A 19,905-nucleotide genomic window follows, 5' to 3' on the forward strand; every position below is an offset into this window, starting at 1 on the left:
TTACACAAGGGGGAGATGGGAAGGGTCCGCACAGAGACAAGTGGGCGCCAGCTCAACACGGAGATGGATGGGTACCAGCTGGTTTTCATTAAGGGGAGAGGGAAGCTGCAACAAATTGGGAAAGAGGAACTTGTTAACTGTATCAACAAGACATTCAGTAAGGAGGACCAAAGATAAGGAATGTGAAGATCCCCGGCTCAGTAGCAGATCAGGTGAGACCGCCTGAGGACTAACCAATCAGGGAGAGACCACTGGAATTTTAAGATAATTAGGGAAAGAAGATATATATTCCCTGAGACACGACTTCACTTTGGCTTCCTTGTCCCTTCCAGGCTTGGTTTCATGGCCTGGGAGTTCCACTTTATTTCTGTTCCTTTTCTCCTCAATAAACGTTTTCTTTTTCTGAGCGAATCTGCCTCTTTCCCTTGCTTGCCTGAGCATCTGCGAAGTTCCTGCTGCCGCTTCGTGAGACACCAACCCGTGGTGGTCTAGTGGCCGGGACTCAGCGCTGCCCCTGCAGCCTGGGATCATTCCTGGCTGGGAGACTAGGCCTGGAAACCTACAATTCCGGCATCACTAGTACTTCGGAGATGAGGTCAGAAACCCAGGAGGTTAATGGGGGCAGTAATTTATTTGAAAAAGATTTTATTTTCTTTTTGTGTAGAGGAAGAGGTGTAGGCAAGAAGTGAGGGAGGTGAGAGTAATAGGGGTGAAGGATGTCCTGAGCAAACTCCATACAGGCTTTGTGGACTCCACCCCCACGACACTGGGAACTACAAATCCCATGATCACCAAAGGGAAGTTTGCGAGGACCTGAGGGTGGAGTTAAGCAACTAGGCTCTTGGTTTAGGTATTTAACTGGCCCTGGGGGGGAGGGGATGGGGGCTTGGCCACGAGGTGTGCTAGTTTTTTGCCAGCTCTGTGGGTCATTGGGATTCCAGGTCAGCGAAACGGGTAGGACGCATTTACGAACTTATCTCCCTCTTTTTCTCCCTGAGTTATTCGTTTCCCATTTCCCTTTCCCGTGTTACTAAACCTTTTATCAACCTTTTGTGAATGCCTGCAGTTTAGCATTAATAAATCCCCTTTAAGCGTGCGGGTGAGGACCCAGAGTCAGGCAACCCCATTTTATATCAGGGTTTGCCCTGTAACGAGAGGATTCACCAGATAGTGGGGAGCAGAACAGGCGGATCCACAGTGGGCGAGACAGGAGAGGTCTGCTGTGCCATGTGGGTCAGCATCCTGGTGAGGGATTGAACTTGGGCCAACAGAGGGCCAGAGCGGCGGTAGTGCTAAGACTTTACCTTAGATCACCAGAGAGGCCTGGGGGCAGTAAATTTTAAGTCTAAACTTTAAGGCTAATGGGGGGCAGTAAATTTTAAGAGAACTTGGACAGGGGAGGTAAAATTGTAACAGGGTGGTTCCGAGGAAAGGGTGAGGTTCTAGGTTCCCTGCCCCACCCAAGGGAGGGTGGAGCTGAGCTGGGAGGAGGAGAAGCTGGAGAGGAGACGGGAAGGAAGGAAGCAAGCAGGATAGCGAGTGTAATGAGACCTGGAGGAGGCATATGGAGCAGAGAGACAGGTGAAGAAGCTGTACTTGCTTCTTGGTTGTGGACTGGTTGGAACAGATGTGGGTGAGAGAACTGTGGAGAGGTTAACAATGGCAGCTTTATCTTGATTTTGCTTTTTTTCCTCCCAGACTTGTCCAGCTGTTTCTGACCATTTTCTGTGGGTCCCTGCTGAAACTTTCAGACCTCAGTGGCCCTGCTTTGGGCCAACTCTGTTTGGCTGGGCATTTACTCAAGAGAGGATGGGTAACTTCAGGTGCTTGATTTGGAAACTACATTCTTTGTCTTTTCTGTGTTGCACACTAATTGTATTAAAGTTCCTTTCCATTGAAGGTCTTATGCACTAGAGTATGTTTTGTCTTGATGCGGCACATGGAAGAACTTTAGAACAGGCAGGTTTGAGGGTTTTGGGTGCCCTTCTCCCTGCCCTGTAACAAAAGGAGAAACTCTAAGGGCTGGGAAGATGGGCACCTCTGCCCTGAGGAGTGTAGCCACTAGGAGAAAGAGCCGATCACAAAGTAGGATGGTATCATTTTAGAATAGAGAAAAAAGGTTTAAATACCCCCAGACACAGGTCCATGTGGCGTCTTTTGCTCCTTCTTGGCATTGCTGCCTTGGAGTCTTTGCTTTTGTTCTTTCTCCTTTAAATAAACTTTACTCTCTAAAGATTTGCTTCTCTCCGCTTATTTATCTGAGGGTTTGTCTATGAATTCCTTTTTACGGCTTCATGGGACAAGAACTCGTGGTGGATTAAGGGTTTCTGGGGTGAACACTAGCAGCAGCAGTTGCAGCAGCTGCTGTAATTATGCACATAGGCTTCACCTGTACCTACATTTGTAACTTATATTAGGAGGTAATGAGGCAAGTAGTCAACTTTATAGATTGAAAATTGTGATTATCCAATCAAAGTGGATGAATATAGATTTTCTTGGCGTTGGGTTTTATGATCAAGTATAGATAAGTTGTTTCAAAAAGCGTGATAAGACCATACCATTTAAAACAAGTTCTTTAGTTCTGAGGACCTTTATTCTGTTTGGAACTGCAGTGGTCAATATGCATTCAGTTGCACAAATTGGTCATTTCCCCTGAAGTTGTCATTTTCTCTTCTCTACACATGATCTATGTCATCTTACTCATCTTTGTGTTGTTCCGTGTGTTGTCTACAACAAAATATTGTGAATTGTACATGCTTAGTATCTTTGATGGATTTAGTTGCATCAGCTCCCATAAAAATATTTTTAATAAGTTTAGAAGATTTTATCTGTTGTTTGGGGAGAGTTTTGGAAACTTTGGGGGATACATTTATTCATTAGAATCATATACCTTAAAAAATTGGTGAATACAACCAACAATAATTTAGATATTTGTGTTAAAGCACTTATGAACATGGGCTATTTTGAGCTTGGGCTGCTTTATCTTATCTATGATCATTTCTGATAAAAGGACATGCCTCCCGCACCCCAGAATATCACAGAAAACAACGAACCACACATTTTGAGGTGCAGATAGCTTGCTTTATTTTTTTTTTTGTTACTATCTCAAGGAGGTCCAATAACTATAACTAACAATTGAATTTATACCTGCATGAAAAGAACTACATCAAATTGACAATTTGGGCAATTAGTAATAGTGTAGTTTTAAATTTAACAACAGCTTTGTTATTCTCATTGTTGTTGTTCTTTTTTTTTTTTTTTTTTTTTTTGCTGTGGCTCATTGCTTAGTTGCCCCAGTTTTTCAGTTGTCATTTAAATTTAGAGCTACCACACGAAGGCATTGGCTGCACCCCTGGACCTCCAAGAGTTGGCACTGCTCCGACATAGGAATACTTGAATAACTTGGTTAACTGAGGGGATGGCCAGGTGATGTTACTTTTCCAAGCTACCCAGGCATTCTCTATGGTCAGAGGCAGTGTAAAATGAGCGAACAAAGTGTTGGCCGTTACACTTTGCTCTGGTAATATTTAAGTCATGATAATTTTGGTGTGACATCATCAGAGAAAATGTAAGACGTTAAGTGTTGCTTACAGGAGGGTAAATGCAAACATCACCAATGCCTTACATTTCTGATTTAGTAGGTATGGCGCACACACCAGGTAATGCGCTCATTGGTGTCTTTCAGGTGGCTAGGACATCTTCAATGGGGAATTTCTCGACCCATTGAGGCATACTTAGACATCAACGTTATGTTGAGGCACAAAGATTGATTGAGTGTTGAGCAGGGTATTCGTTCCATAAGAAACTTTCTCCTACCAACAGTTTCAAAAGTTACATTGTAAAATGTCATAAAATAATGGTACAAAACTTTATAACCGTTAATTCGGCTATATACAGTATGTACATGTCATTAGAAAATGCAAAATATTTTTAGGTCAATGATTTTGAAAAGATTGAATTGCTTTTTTTTGAACTTCGACTCATATAGGTTGATACAAAACTACTTTAAAAAATATTTACAGATCAGAAAGATTAGTACATGTGAATCATTTATGAAAGTTTAAGAATGAATATGAGTACGAGAGCCCAGGCCCTCTTAATTGGATCGGATAGTGATATTCACAGTGGCAGAGTCAGATCCAAATTCGTTGTCTAAGTTTAGGGTATAAAGTCCACCATCTTGTTTCTGTACGTCCGTGATGATCAGAGTTGTCAGGTCGTCTGTGTTTTCAATATGGAATCTCCCTTGTTCTTGATGTTGAATTTTTCTTCCACCGCAGGACCATGTTATTTCTGGGGTAGGCTCACCCGTGAAAGCACAGGCTACAGTTAGCACTTTGCCTTCATCAATGCTGATGTCAGGGGGAAGAGCTTCAATTTTAGGTGGAGTTCCTTTATGGAGTAACAACAACAAAAAATGTTTGAGGATCACTGAAAACGTTATGATTTGCTTTCTACTGAATTTATGCACTAAAGACTACACCATACTAATGGGCTTGTCTGTCTGTACCAGTAATTTTATTGCTTACCTCTTATGCCTGCTGTAAGCATTTTACTAGTTGAGCTTTCCAGTTGTATCATACTAGATTTTCCCATAAAACTGCTGGAACTCATTTCTACAAAGGACTCTTGCATAGAGGACATGCTTTGGGCAGACATGCTTGCAAATTTCATTTCAGTCATGCTGCTAGCGCTGCTGGTGCTGAAACTGCTGAAGGAAGCCTCCTGCTGAGAGGCAGACATTTGGACTGATCGAGATGAAAAGCTTTCTTGCAAGCTTGAGTCACCACTTGTCCTCAACACTACCTCTCTGGAAGGTTCTTCAACTAGAGCTGTGGAGTATAGCAGATACAAAATGAACATCAATGACATCTGGTTAATTGGTAATATCTGACAATGACTTACAGAAATGTAAAACTTACACACACACACACAGAGAGAGAGAGAGAGAGAGAGAGAGAGAGAGAGAGAAAGAGAAACACAGCCCCATTTGCTGTGGAAGCAAAAGCAAAAATACATATATACATACATTTGTCAAGAGCTAGCTCAATGTCTCCAGGAAATGATTCCTTATATTTCTATCATGATATTACATGCAAGTTCTGGAATCACTAGGAGAAAAATGATTAATCATATAGAAAATAATTTATATGTTGCTTATTCTGAAAAAAAAGTTAGAGGGCAGTTGGTAGCTTTGCTTTGAAAGTTAACTTATCCATATTTCTGTTTATCTGTAAAGTAACTTAGACTGTGAGAATGAAGTCACACGGGGGACTGTGCCTCTTATAAATGGAATTAATGAGGTTTCTGATCATTTGCTATTCTTGAAGACAAAGGCAAACAACCCAAACAAAGAATCTCAAGGCCATCATATAAAGGCTTTAAGCAAGACAGGGAAATGGCAATGTTATACTCACGAAGAACCGTTAAGGAAGCAGTTGCTGAACATTGGCCATGGAAATTTTTGGCCTTGACTGTGTATTTCCCACTGTCGCTGACAGATGCACTTCGAATTTCGAGAGAATATACATTTCTGGAGCGACTTACACTGATATTTGAAGAAACAGAAATCTGAAATGAAAGGGAAAAAAAGAAGTGTTTCTTTGAGCTCTTCAGGAGTAGATGTGATATTTAAAATCTTCAATAATATATTCACATTTTACTTACCGGCAGGTTGTTTTTAAACCATTCAATTTCAGGGGATGGTTCACCACTGATTTCACATGAAAAAAGAACGTTTTGTCCTTCGTTAACATTTTGAGATCTGGGCTGAGAGATGAAGGTTGGAGCATCTGAGAGTGCCTTGCTCAGGGTCAAATCATACTGACACTTGATAATTCCTTGGCTGGTTTTGCCAATGCAGGTGATAATTCCTTCATCTTTGTGACTCGCCTGCTTGATGGTTAGGGTCTGATCGCTGCCTGAGACCCCGTATCTGTACTCCTCAGAGTTAGTCAGCTCCACTCCATTCAGTACCCACTTTACCTCAGTGGCACCGGCAATGTTGGCTTTTAAAGTCACTTTTTGACCATCAGTTATGTTCATCTGAGTAGAAAATGCTTTAGTCTCAGCCTGAGTTCTGACTTCTTCTGATGCCTGTGCGGCTTTAGTGATTTCCTCATGGATGATGGATTTTTCCAGGGAGGTTGCTTCTGATTTCTTAACTTTTTCAGAAATCAAAACCTGTGAAGTTTCCTCCTTGAGGGCTAACTTTTCTTGAGATTTCATCTCTGACATCTTGATTTCTTCAGAGCTTAAGGCATTTTGGGAAGTTTCCTCTTGGACAGTTGCCTGCTTCTGTGATGTAATTTCAGAAGTCTTTTGTGTAGATACTTTCTGTGTTTCAGTGTCTTTTACTGCTAAAAAGGAAATATCTATAAGAAAAACTTAACTGTAAAGAGGCCCCACCCTGTACTCATATGTAAATTATGCAAGTGAAAAATATACAAAGGAAAAAATGTTGACTTCTGTGTGTAGTTTGAGTATTACATAGTTCTTAGTCCCCAGCTTGGAAAATGATCACACATGACTTCTGAAATCAGTGTAATGATTCTTTACACTAAATTGAAGATTATTCTTATAACTTAAATCTTGCAAACTAATTTTACTTGGGCACACTGATACAGCTTTCATTAACTTTGTGCTACTTTTGAAAATTAGCAAGAGTGAAGGTTTACAGCAGTGTATTTCAGTCAATCTGCCTGTTCTGCTCCCCGCTCTGTCTCTGGTGAATCCTCTCACCCTCTCACCTCTGGCCTGTATCCAGTTCTGTATGCATAAATAAATAAATCTTAAAAAAAAAAGTGAAGGTTTAGGGAAGAAGTACCATTTTCCATATTTACCTGACTGGAAACATTCCTGGGAGCAGCAGCTGGCTTTATGGACTCTTGTATAACACCATACATACAACATAACTAGACAGTAAAATGCTTTCAATACTAATATAAAAGTATATGCTGACTTCAAATATGTGTATTTTTGCATTTTTATACAAATGGTATTTGGCGTCAGTGAACAGTTTTAATATGTATGTGTGCGTGTGTGTATAAGGAGTGTTTAGGAATGTTCTCTTAATGTTGTTTTCTGAAAAAAATGTTCTCTTAATGTTGTTTTCTGAAAAGTGTTGGTAAGAACAAATGCCAACCTACCTTTTATTGTTAATTTGCAGTTAGAAGACACAGATCCAGCTGAATTTGTTACTGTACAAGTATACAATCCACTGTCCGAAGTATCAGTCTTATGAATTTCTAAGAGGAATCCTTCTTTGTTTTCAGAGAGTTTATATTTACCTCCTTGTGTAATAGCCTGTAGTATGAAAGTAATTTGAGTTTTAAAAAGTTTAATCTTAAACTTTCTTTGGGAGATGGGAATGAGGGAAGGTGTTAGATTTTTAGAAAATAAAACTAAGGGACATTTAAGAACTGATTACCTTTCCATCCTTTGTCCACGTGACAGTTGGCTGAGGTTCTCCAGTAGCTTTAACTGTGAGTTTAGCAACATTGTCTGAAGAAACAGTTGTATCCTGCAGTCCATTAACAATTACTGGTTTTGAGGAAATTGGTTCAGGAGCTTTTGTTTCCATTTTCTTGACTTCTGTTGACTCAGCAGTTTTCTGGTCTGATTTCTTGATTTCTGTTGACTCAGCAGTTTTCTGGTCTGATTTCTTGATTTCTGCTGACTCAGCAGTTTTGTGGTCTGATTTCTTGATTTCTGTTGACTCTGCAGTTTTCTGATCTGATTTCTTGATTTCTGTGGACTCAGCAGTTTTCTGATCTGATTTCTTGATTTCTGTCGACTCAGCAGTTTTTTGAGTCGATTTCTTGGCTTCTGATATACTTGACACCTGCTCATGGATACTTTTAAAAGTTTGCCCCATAAACTGAAAGCTAGTTTTAGAAATTCCACCTTCACCAGAAATCTCACAAACATATTCTCCACTATCAGATTCAGTGAGGTTATGGATTTTGAGTTCATAGGTACCATCTGCTGAGTAATGAAACTGGAAATGCCCATTTTCCTTTAGTTTTTTGCCATCTTTATACCAGGAGACTTCTTTTGCACTCAACACACTACTTTCAACAGCACAGGTCAGCTTTGTAATATCCTTAGAAGCCTCAGCTTTCAGGGACTGCGTTATCTTGGGTGGAGTAGGGGCTGGCAGCTGCTGAACTTTCTCTGTTGGTGTGGGTTTTGTCTCCGTGGGCGATGTGACTTTTGGAGGAGAAATCACTGGTTCTGGGGATTTCACTCGTTTTGGAGACTTAACTGCTTCGGGGGATTTCACCCTCGGCTCTGGAGATTTGATTCTGGGTGGTGATGTCACAGTTTTTTCAGTAACCCTGGCTTTTTGAATAGTCAGAGTAAATGGTGCTTCTTGCCTGCCTTCACTGTTCTCTACCACCACGCTGTAGTTGCCCTCATCAGACGCTTGGACTGAAGAGATCTCAAAGGTTGATTTGTACTTTGTGGTGGTCACTTGGTGGCGAGCAGAAGCACTTATTGCTTGTCCTCCACGCAGCCAGGTCACAGTTGGTATTGGCTCACCATCTGTATCGCAAGAAAATCTTGCAGACTCACCTTCGTAGACCGTTATGGACCTTGGTTTTGTTAAAATTCTTGCTTCCAAAGTAGTCTTGATCATTCTGCGTGTGGATTTTTCTTCCAGTGACTTTTCTTCTGCTGCAGCACTTTTCATTTCTGCAGATGTATAGTGTTCATACGAGGAGAGTGTTTCCCTTGTCTCTGTCATCTCGGATTTCACTTCCCTGACTGAAGAAGCAGCTTCCATTTCTGATGTTCTCTTAAAGGATGAGACCGCATATGCCTCTGTTCTGGTCAACTCAGGGAAAACAGAACGTGGGACCTCTTCATCTCTGCGCCGGGAAGCAAAGGTAGTGTAATCTCCTCCTGTTACGTCCAAGGTGGCGTAGTCAGAAGCTTCGCCTTTGTAGTTGGTGCACACAGCCCGGTACGTTCCGCTGTCATCAATATGACAGTCCATAATTTCCAGGGTCAGGACGCCACTCGTGTTGGTGTAATGAATCTTATCACTCTCTTGGAGTTCTACACCATTGTGATACCATTTAACCTCAGCAGTTGGCTTAGACTGAACATTTAAGATGAAACGTGTATTTTTGCCAGTAGGCACCCTGTGGGATCGCATTCGCAGTGTGATCCGAGGGGCATGGTCTAGCGTGAAGGGCTGCTGACTCAAAACCTCATACATCCTTTCGGACGTCTTCTGAGTCTTTAAAGCAGCTTTCATGGCCTCATACCTGGAAAAGATATCAAATCTGGCAGATCTCTCAAATCTTGAGAGTGATCTCTCACTTGACACAGGGCTGGGGGAACGTGGACGAGTTCTCTCTGGAGTGGGAGACCTTCTTTCCACGTCATCTTCATATTCCTCAGGCGGTGGTGGGCGTGACCGCATCACCTCGGACACTGGTCTCATTAACTCAATGTAAGTGGGAGACAGGGAGCGCCGTCGCCTGAGTAGTCTGGACACGGATGAGGACGCCTCTCTGTGAGCACGTTTTGAGATTTCATATTCTTCCTCAATTTCTGTTATTTCTGTCACTTCTTTCAATCGTCTTGATTTCTTTCTAGACTTTTCTTCCTGTGCCATGTGGTCAAGCTCACTTTTGTATTCTGAGAGACGCTGGGTGGTGGTCACTGGACGGAGCAGCTCTTCATCCTCTCGCTCAGCCATGATTCTTTGCCGTTGTTTTGGCTGTCTGTACGAGGCCCTGGCATGCCGCTCCCGCAGTTCTGCGTAACTGGTGCTCGTTTCAGCCTTTGTGGGGACGTGATAGGTTGAGTATCTGAAGTCTTTTCTTGTTTCCTCCACCTTGACACGAGCTTGGGGTGAGGAGTAACGTAGACTCGAAAGCTCAAAACGTGGAGGGCTCCGACTTGGAGGTGAAGCTGAAAAACCCAATTCAAGCTCTTCTTCAAGACGCAGCCTCTCTTCCTCTGTTCGTTTCATTGCCAAATAGTCCTCGATGGGAAGGAGTAACTGTTCATCAGACATGTCTCCAAGAGACCGTCTTCTAGGTCTGTAGTAAAGGTCATAATCAGGAGAAGGCGTACGCCGGCGGGCTGGTCTCACTATTTCGAGATCATCTTGTGACAGCTTGGGAATACGCCACTTAGGTCTGTATTGATCTGTAATGCGTGGAAGGGGCATCACGTAGAACTGTTCCCATCTTGAAAGGCGGATGCGCTTGGGTCTTTTCTGTACAACTCTGTCAATTTTCCCAGGCATTTCAAATTGATCACGTATCTTTGTATACCATTTCATGTCAGACATAGGCACAAACTGCTTAATGTGTTGGTCTTCTTCTATGGTAGTCTTTCTGAGCTTGCGTGGTTCTGGTACCTCATAAGGCATACGGAGTTTTCTCTCCTCCTTCTTTTCTTCTGTCTCAAGTCGGTATTCCCCTTTTACAGTCTTGGTGCTTACAGCTGGCTTATACAGGATGGCAGCTTCTCTCAGAGCCTCTTGGGCTACCTGCGTCAGGGCCACAGTTTCTGTTCCAGAAAGAATTTCAGCCATTCTTATTGTCTTGTCAATTTGCTTTTGTACGTGTCGTTCTCGTTCTTCCTTACTCTTATATTCTTGCTTGACGTACCTCAAGCGTTCCACTTGTAGGTGAGCCTGGCAGCTGGTGGATCCAGCTGTGTTTGTGGCTGTGACCCTATAATATCCTGTGTCTTCAGGCAAAGTATCCCTAATGTGCAAAGCATAATAATCCAGGCCTTCATGGATAATTTCAATGGTAGGCCCGAGGGACAGAGGCTGACCATCTTTCTCCCATTTTAATGTTGGTGGGGGGATGCCAGACACTCTGATCTCAAAGCAGACACTTTGACCTTCTTGGCATTCCGCATTTGCCAGTAGCCGTTTGAACATGGGTCTTAAGGTTGTGTCTGTTGGAGGTGGATGTGGGTTGACAGTCAACTTTGCTTTACAGCTGTCTTCACCGTACTTGTTCTTTGCCACAACAGTATATTCAGCATCATCATCTGTAGTTACACTGTTGATTGTTAATTGGTAAAGACCCTTGTCAGTTTCAAATGTATACTTCTTCTCATCATCGCCTGGTTTGATTTTCTGACCTGATTTATACCATGTTACACGAGGCTCTGGATGGACCGTGATAGTTACTCCAAACCGTACATTTTCACCCACATAGGCTGTCTTGTTATAGAGAGGCAGTGTAAATTCCGGTGGCCTTTCCAGGAGTCTCATCGTATCTGTTCTGCGCTTAATTTTCTTTGTTGTTCTACGGAAGTAATAATCATAAACTTCTCTCACACCTTTAACAAACAGCTCAGCATAAGAACTGTCTTCACCGTAGTCATTGACTACTTTGCACCTGTAGGTACCATCATCGAATTTGGTGATGTCTTTGACGTACATGGTGGCCACTCCATCTTCATAGGTGATTTCATATTTCTCACCATTCTCCAGTTGTCTAACACCAAAATACCAGGTTACTTGTGTAGATTGATCATAATTTTCAATTTGGCACACGTATTTGACACTTCCTCCTTCTTCGCCAACTGCATGCATTATCTGCCCAGAGATGGGGCCAATTTCAATGGAGGCCACTTTAACTTTAGCCACACTCACTCCTTTTTGAGATCGAATTGCACCACCACAGGAGATCCTGGCTGCTGACACAACCATGTTGAGGTCTTTCTTGATTAGGTTGTGGTAGTAGCGCCGGTGTTTTAATGTTCTGATAACTTTAGTACTGACTTTTTCTATCTTCTGCTTCAGCCAGGGGTGCTGGAGTGCCTCAGATGCTGTCATGCGAGATTTTCTGTCTTTCACTAACAGCCGGTCAACAAAATCCATGGCTTCAAGGCTAATGTCTTTGAATGCTTCTTCATCAAAAGTATATTCAGCATTCATGATATTTTCAATGATCTGTTGGTTTGTTTCAGCCAGGAAAGGGTTGGTACCACTCAGCAGCACATATACCAGTGTTCCGAGTGACCACATGTCTGTGGCTGTACTGACGACATCATGCTGGTGGATTTCAGGTGCACAGTATTCTGGAGCGGTGAACAGAAGCCTAAAGTTTTCCCCTGGTTTTAGTTGCCGGGCTTGACCAAATTCTATGATTTTAATTATGGAGCTCCTTCTTGTTTGGTAGATGATATTTTCTGGTCTAATGTCAAAATGTCCAATATTATGATTATGCAAGAATTCAAGTGCTTCACAGACCTGGCGAATATAACTTACAATTTCTCTTTCATTAAGTTCAAAGGCACTTGTGTTAATACGCTCAAATATGTCAAGTCCTGATATGAACTCAAAGATCATAACTAATTCTTCCATGCTTTCAAATGATTCATGGAGGTATAAGATGTTTTTGTGCCTAGCGATATTTAGAATGGATATTTCCTTCTTTACTAAAACTTGATCAGTCCCTTTGACTTTAACAAATTTGGCCATGTATGTCTTCTTTGAGGATGTTTCTACACAACGGTGGACGATTCCAAACTGACCACGTCCAAGATCTTCTGCTATCATATATTTATCATAGAGTTCCTTGGTTGAAGAGTGAGATGCTTTAGTTGTGGAAACCTCCCTGGTTTCATCGACTTCTTCATCATAGTTCATAGCTCGGGTCTTATCTTCTTTGGTTATGGTTGGTTCTGAAGGCTCAGAAGGCTTGCTCAGGCCAAATTTATTTTCAGCTATTACACGGAACTGGTAACTTGTTTTTCCAAATAAGTTGACCACAGTGTAACGTGTTTCTCGGGCTTGTCCTACACGGATCCATCTTTCTGCAGTAGTGGCACATTTTTCAACAATGTAGTTGGTGATTTTGCTGCCACCATCAGAAGCTGGTTCAGTCCACGTTAAGTTCACAGAATCTCGTGAGACATCACTAACTTTGACGCCTCTGGGTGGATCCGGGACATCAGCTACATCCAGTTCAACTGTCTTCTGATCAATTCCAAATCTGTTTTTAGCACAGACCACATAGAAACCAGCATCCTTTCTCTCCACTCCACTGGGGAAAACAAGTGATGTGAAGGTCCTTGTTACAATAACTTGGTAGTGACCATTATTGTCAATGAGATCTTGTCCTTTCTGCCAGGTGATCACAGGATCTGGTTTGCCACTGAAAGGAATTTTGATGCTGACTGCCTCACCTCGAAGAGCGTGAACTGCTCCCATGCCTTCAAGAGTTTTAGGCAAGTGTATTTTAGCTGGAACTGTATCAGAATAAGAGAAGAATACAATTTAGCAAGACCTAAATTTAGCGAGATCTATTTAAATGCAACTCCCCCATCCTCAACTAATAATGTTATCTAACACAAACCTGATGTTCACTGATTTGTTCTTACCTTCCACTTCCAAGGAGGCAGTGCCAGATACTGATCCTCCCTGGTTGGTAGCTCTGACTTGGTAAACTGTGGCATCATCATCTGTGACATTTGCAATGATAAGCTGGTGGTAGCCACCCTTGAATTCTTGAATCCTGTACTTTAATCCATCTGCAATGATTTCTTTGCCTTGTCTGTACCATTTCACAACAGGTTTTGGATGACCAGTCACCTTGCAGACCAAAGTAGCATTGCTCTGATATCTGACATTTAGATTTCTCAGTTCCTCTTTAAAGTGTGGGGCCTGAATTGGAACATCGGATTTGGGAGTGACAGGTTCTGATATTTCACTCCATTCGCTTTCCCCACCTAGATTTTCACATTTCACACGGAACTCATATTCAAGACCTTCAATAAGGTTTTGCACTGAAAAGACGGTTTCTCGAATTTCTTCTGTTGTCACCGCGATCCATTTATTCTGCCTCTTCTCACGCTTCTCAAGGTAGTAATTTCTAATCTTTGCACCTCCATCACTGGCAGGTGGCTTCCAGGCCACAACACAAGAATCTTTTGTGAGAGCAGTAATAGTTGGCTTGCCAGGAACACTTGGCTTTTCTATTTAAACAGACAAAAAAAGGACTTAGGTCATGAGGAGAAACAAGCAGCCTATGAGATACTTATTAAGAAAATAAAATGTTATGCACTCAAAGTTCTATTAAAAATAGTTATACCAGAAAAAATGAAATCGGTTGACCTTGTGCTAAGAAATGTATTAAGACAAAAACTTCCTGGGCCTCCCCTGTGGCGCAGTGGGTTGAGCGCCGCACTGTGAAGCTGTCCACAGCCTCTGCATTGCGGGTTTGATCCCGGCCGGCCAGGGAGAGTCCCACATGGCAGGGCAGACCTCTCCTGTCTCGCCCGCTACTCTGCTCAGCAGTCTCTTTGGTCCGTCTGCCTGGTCTGCTCCCCAGTCTGTCTCTGGTGAATTCTCTCACCCTCCCATGCATCTGGCCTGTACCCCAGCTCTTGTATAAATAAATAAATCTTTAAAAACAAATAAAATAAAACACAAACTTCCTTATTAGGAAGAAAGGGCTAGATATGCAAAAATTTATTGAAAATGAGATAAAAGACATGTATACTTTAACTTAATCTTTGTTATTTCCCTTCACAATTTATTTCTGTTCAAAAGAACTTTATGTTAAGAACTCTCCTGCTGCCCGCTGCTCCCCTCAGCAGTGTATTTCATCAGTCTGTCTGTTCTGCTCCCTGCTCTGGTGAATCCTCTCACCCTCCTGCGCTTCTGACTGTACCCAGTGCTTGTATAAATCAATCAATCAATCTTCTAAAAAAAGAGCTTTATAGTTAAGATGGTATTTTGTCCTATGTAGATTGTTGAGGTTGCACAAGAGCTTGTACTCACCAAATGGACTCTTAATGATCACAACTGAGGGGACCTCTAGAGGTTCACTAATGCCAAAGGTATTCTGAGCCGAGACCCGGAAATAATAGCCAGCATTTTCTGTGAGGTTCACAATTCTACAGGTTGTCACTGAGATGGCTGAAGACACCAATTGCCATTCAGCCCCTTCCTTGGCCTCACATTTCTCCACGACATAGTTGGTGATCCAGGAGCCTCCATCATCTTCTGGTGGTTTCCAGCTGATCACCACAGAGTTCTTCAGAAGGGCCTCAATCACAATTGGTCCTGTAGGTTTGTCTGGTTTATCTGTTGGGAGAAAATCCGATGATAGTGGTTTTTGAAAGTGTCTCCCAAGATTTTTTTTTCTTTAAAAAATAAAGAACACTGAAAACAAAAAATAAATACCTTGTATTTCCACATCAAGGGTGGTGTCAACTGTCCCGTGAATATTGCTGAGTTGCACTTTGTATTTCCCAGCATGAGTTTTATGTTGGACATTCTTCATGACAAGGTGAGTATAGTGCTCAGTGTTTTCAATAGTAATGTTTTCTGAGTTATGCAGAGGTTTCTGGCCATGGAACCAAGTGATGGCAGGTACTGGACGACCAATGTACATGACATGAATTCGAAGTGTTGAACCCACAGCACCATAATATTTCTCTTTCAGTGGGTAACCAGGATGGAACTGAGGTGTTGCTTGCAGGAGAAGCTTGCTACTGCTCTCTACTTCTCCAACTTCATTAGTGGCTATGCAGGTATAAACACCTTCATCTTCTTGTTCCTCTGTCATGATTGTCAGAGTATGTGTGCGTCCATCTGAAGACATTTTGTATTTGCGACTCTGTACGAGCTCTTTACCAAATCGATACCATTTAATGTCAGGAAGAGGCCTTCCAACAATCTGGCATGAGAATTGAGCAGCTTCACCCAATTTCGTGGTAACATCTTGCATTTCTTTGCGTACTCCTGGAGCCTCTCCAGCTGAAGGAAATGAAAGTTAATATTAAATTCATCGTTGTTACTATTGCATCTATAATCCTCTGTCCTTGTATGTCAGGAATGAATTTATCCTGTTGCTAACACTTTATTAGATACTGTGATTTACAAATGAGTCTACTTCTTAAAAACACTTTGCAGTGGTTTACCTGGGGTCATTGGCAAAGTAAGGATTCAGTGAATGTATTGTCACATTATTATGTAGAGTCACTTTTTTTCTTTATGATGGGGAGGCATTAGTAATATATAGGACTTTAGGGAACTATGAATTCTCTTTATACATTTGTAGTATCTTTGCCCTTTCTTACTTTCTCTGAAGTGGGATACATTTGTTGACCCTTCACGTTATGTTAGGAAATGTAAAAATATCTATTGCAGCCAAGGTAAAAATTACTCTAGGAATGTGCTTATTGAAGTTCACTGCCCCTAACATCTGCAGAGGTTCTGGGCTGGTAATAACTTCCTATGGAACACGTCAACTATTTCGTGTGTGTGCATAGACAGAGGCAATGATTTCTTTCCAAACACTTGCTCTCCAATAAAGCTTTGTGGAGATCTTCTTGTCATAGAGGAAGAGTTAATCTTAACAGCTGCTTAGTTTATAAGTCACAAGCAGAGAACTAACAGCTACTTACATGTTAATTTAGTCTTTATAGACATGGCAGTTCTTCGAGGTCTGCTAAGTCCAGTCTCATTTTCAGCAAAAACCCTGAATTCATACTCAGTAGCTTCCAGCAACCCCCCTATTGTGAATTGCCTGTCTTTGATGCGCTCCTTATTGCTCTTCTTCCAGGCACTGTCTCCAGACTGCCTGTATTCAACCCAGTATCCAAGGATTTCTTTGCCACCATCACATTCAGGTTTCTCCCACTGCAGAGTGATGCTGTCTTTGGATATTGAAAGAATCTCTAGTTCACCAGGTTGGCTTGGTTTATCTAAAATAGTTTTAAAACAATTGAAAAGGGAATCAGCTTTACTACTGAAAGTAAAGATGGTTTTCCTTTTTGACTTTCCCTTTGGAAATTCCGTCCTTACCAAATGGATCTTTGCAAACAACCGGTTCAGAAGCAGGACTGGTCTCACTTAGGCCAACATCATTCTGTGCGATGATGCGGAACTGGTATTCAGCATCAGGAACAAGCCCAGTGACAGTGTACATTGTGGTGGTTATCTGGGTCTTGTTGTGTCTGACCCACTTGTCGGTTGATGTCTCTTTGCGTTCAATATAATAGCCTGTGACTCGGGAACCACCATCATCTTTGGGCCGGGACCAGGACAGGCTGACAGAACTCTTGGTGACATCGAGTACTTCTGGTGGGTTGCTTGGAGGCTCTGGAGGGTCTGGGAATATCAATGGAAAAGAGTGTTATTTACAAACCTTATAAGCCTGATGGCTTTGTGTCAAAACAAGAGTACTGAAAAAGCTTTTGTAATATCGTTGTTGAAGAAGCACTTACTCAGTGGTGTTTTTGGTATGACGGGTTCCTCAGATTTTAGGGGTTTGCTTATGCCAAACTGGTTTTCTGCTGAAACGCGGAAATGGTATTCCACATTTTCTTTGAGGCCTTTTACCACCAGAGATGTACCTCGGACTCTGGAATCAATGGTATACCAGGCAGCCTTAGGCACTTCTCGTCTCTCAAGGATGTAGCCTAAGATGTCTGCACCACCATCATCAGCTGGGGGTCTCCAACTGACTCTTACAGAGCGTGCCTGTATGTCATCGTATTCAAGAGGCCCTTCTGGTGTATTGGGACTTCCTATCACCTTGACCTTGATGTAAACAGTCTTCTTGCCACATTTGTTTTCCAGAACCAGGTCATAAGTGCCAGAATCATCCCTGTCTGCTTCTTTGATCACAAGCTCCGTGTGTGTTTCAGATGTTGCGATCATGGCACGCCGGCTGACATCTTGGCCATCCTTGGTCCATTTACATATTGGGAATGGTTTTCCTTTGATTGGTATGGTTAGTCGGATGACTCCACCTTGTCTTACAGAGATGCCTTCCTGGTATCTTTCATCAAGTTCATAATCAGGATATTCTGGGTGGGGGGGAAGTAGAGTTACAATTAGTTTTTTTTTTTTTTTTTTTTTGAGAAGGTAGGAAATAAACCTTATGAAAATTTTAGCAGAAAGTAAATAGTCCTATGTCTTACCAAGCATTTCAGTGACTTTGACTGTTCCTGGCACCTCAGCAGGTTCCCCAGGTCCACCAGCATTACAAGCTAGGACACGGAATCTGTATTCAGCACCCTGAGGTAGGTGTGTTAGCGTATACTCCCGAATCTTGGTTGGGGTAGTGTTACATTTGGTCCATTCATGTTGATCCACTTTTTGCATTTCAATCAAGTAGCCTGTGACTTTAGATCCTCCTTCATCTTCCGGAACACTCCATGCCAGGGAGACTGATGTTCTTGTTGTATCTGTAACTCTTGGGTTTTGTGGCTTTCCTGGAGGAGCTGGAATAAGAATAAGGCAACAGTAAAATTGCTAAAGTTGCTGCAAAGTTAAAGCAACTGTACCACTTAACAGATTAAGTGAGTTGTGGAAACGTGAAGTGTTATTATTAGAATATTGTTTTGTTAAAATTACATTTTATCAGTTAAAAGTACTTATAGCTCTTGCTTTTTACTTTGTCTTACATATTTATGATTACTACTATCTTGATTTATCAGTAGTTTTTAAAGTGCTTTTGGAAATACTAAATGGTTTGAAAACTTTGTGATATAGGGCATAATATAAATCCTATTTTAAAGGAGAAAATAAATTCAACAATATACACAGTTATTTGCCAAAAACTGCTATGATTGGAGTGGAGGTAACCCACAAAGCAACACAAGTAAACTTTCTGACATGATGAAAATATTCAATATTTTGATTGTGAGGATGGTTTTGCAAAAATACACTTTCTAAAACTTCTAAAGTTATATGTTGAGAAGGATGAATTTGACTACATTAAATTGTACTAAAATGAACTAGACTCATGCAAAACATATTTACCAATTGGATCCATGGCAACAGTGGGTTTGGAAGGACGACTTGGTTTTCCAGTCCCTCTTGCATTAATGGCTGTGACACGGTGTTCATATTCTAAGCCTTCAATAAGGCCAGTGGAACGATAGCGTGTCATTGTCACTGGCATTTTATTGACACGGACCCATCGATCTGCTCTCACTTCTTTGCGCTCCACGATATATCCAGTCACTTGGGAGCCACCATCCTCTTCGGGTGGATACCAAGTAAGTGTCATGCCATCACGGGAGACATCAAATACCTGCAGTGTTTCTGGAGGTCCAGGAATACCTGCAGCAAGACAGAGGGAAACATCATATGGCAATATGAATAAAAAACAAAGCCACATTGCTTATATGTGGCTTAGCTTTTTGAATGATGTTTAAGACTCTTATATTATTCCAGTGTTTTCATTTTTGTACTTTCCTTGCTACTCCTGGTTTTCTTCAATTCTATCAACATCTATTAAGCATGCTACTTACTGTACTTACATGTACTCACTATAACATAACCAGTCCTTTCTTCCTCCATCCCTTCCTGATTCCCTTCTCTCTTTCATTAAACAAAGCAAAACAAAACCAAAAAACAATCTAACCACATTGAAGACTTCCAGATAAAGGGGACTTAGAAACCTTAGAAGGGTTCTGGGGTTAATTTTTGAACTTTTTGCTTATGCCAGACATATTAAAAACAAATTGCGTTTTTCTGATAACAGTAAGAATTAGAGATAGGGGAAAGGCGGCCTTACTGATGCTGCTGCGACATTCTATGATCTCAGACTGCAAATAGGAGCCAATTCCAAAGCGGTTTGTTGCAGCCACACGGAACACATATTCATTTCCTTCTGTGAGTCTGGTAAACTTAAATGTCGTCCTCGTCACTGATTCAGACACGGGCAGCCATCCTGGACGATGCGCATCACGCTGTTCTACCACGTAACCACTCAGTGGAGCACCACCATCCAATTCTGGTGGTTCCCAGGAAATGACAACTGAAGTAGCATCAATTTCATCAAACTTGATAGGGCCAGTTGGCGGACCAGGCTTGTCTAGGAACCAAAAATAAATCCAGGAAGTTAATTTTCACTTCAAATCATAATTGGGCCAACTTGCTGATGTCTTTAT

General features: G+C 41.8%; 1 protein-coding gene across 1 annotated transcript in view; it reads right to left on the minus strand.

Moving 5' to 3' along the window:
* Positions 1-3,936: 3,936 nt before the first annotated feature.
* The window catches only part of TTN (titin), a 282,533-nt gene continuing 266,564 nt past the window's right edge, over positions 3,937-19,905 (minus strand). The window contains exons 299-313 of the mRNA XM_054699459.1: positions 19,530-19,829; positions 18,770-19,072; positions 17,926-18,228; positions 17,227-17,811; positions 16,805-17,110; positions 16,405-16,704; positions 15,179-15,754; positions 14,774-15,079; positions 13,372-13,965; positions 7,430-13,239; positions 7,149-7,305; positions 5,668-6,359; positions 5,418-5,571; positions 4,530-4,832; positions 3,937-4,392 (exon numbers count right to left, since the gene is read on the minus strand). Coding sequence (XP_054555434.1) covers positions 4,097-4,392; positions 4,530-4,832; positions 5,418-5,571; positions 5,668-6,359; positions 7,149-7,305; positions 7,430-13,239; positions 13,372-13,965; positions 14,774-15,079; positions 15,179-15,754; positions 16,405-16,704; positions 16,805-17,110; positions 17,227-17,811; positions 17,926-18,228; positions 18,770-19,072; positions 19,530-19,829 — 10,985 coding nt within the window. The 3' untranslated portion in view covers positions 3,937-4,096. The remainder of the gene's footprint in view (positions 4,393-4,529; positions 4,833-5,417; positions 5,572-5,667; positions 6,360-7,148; positions 7,306-7,429; positions 13,240-13,371; positions 13,966-14,773; positions 15,080-15,178; positions 15,755-16,404; positions 16,705-16,804; positions 17,111-17,226; positions 17,812-17,925; positions 18,229-18,769; positions 19,073-19,529; positions 19,830-19,905) is intronic.

This window comes from Talpa occidentalis, unplaced genomic scaffold, assembly GCF_014898055.3.
Source record: "Talpa occidentalis isolate TD23 unplaced genomic scaffold, MPIMG_talOcc4v2.1 talOcc4.3, whole genome shotgun sequence".
NCBI lineage: Eukaryota > Metazoa > Chordata > Mammalia > Eulipotyphla > Talpidae > Talpa > Talpa occidentalis.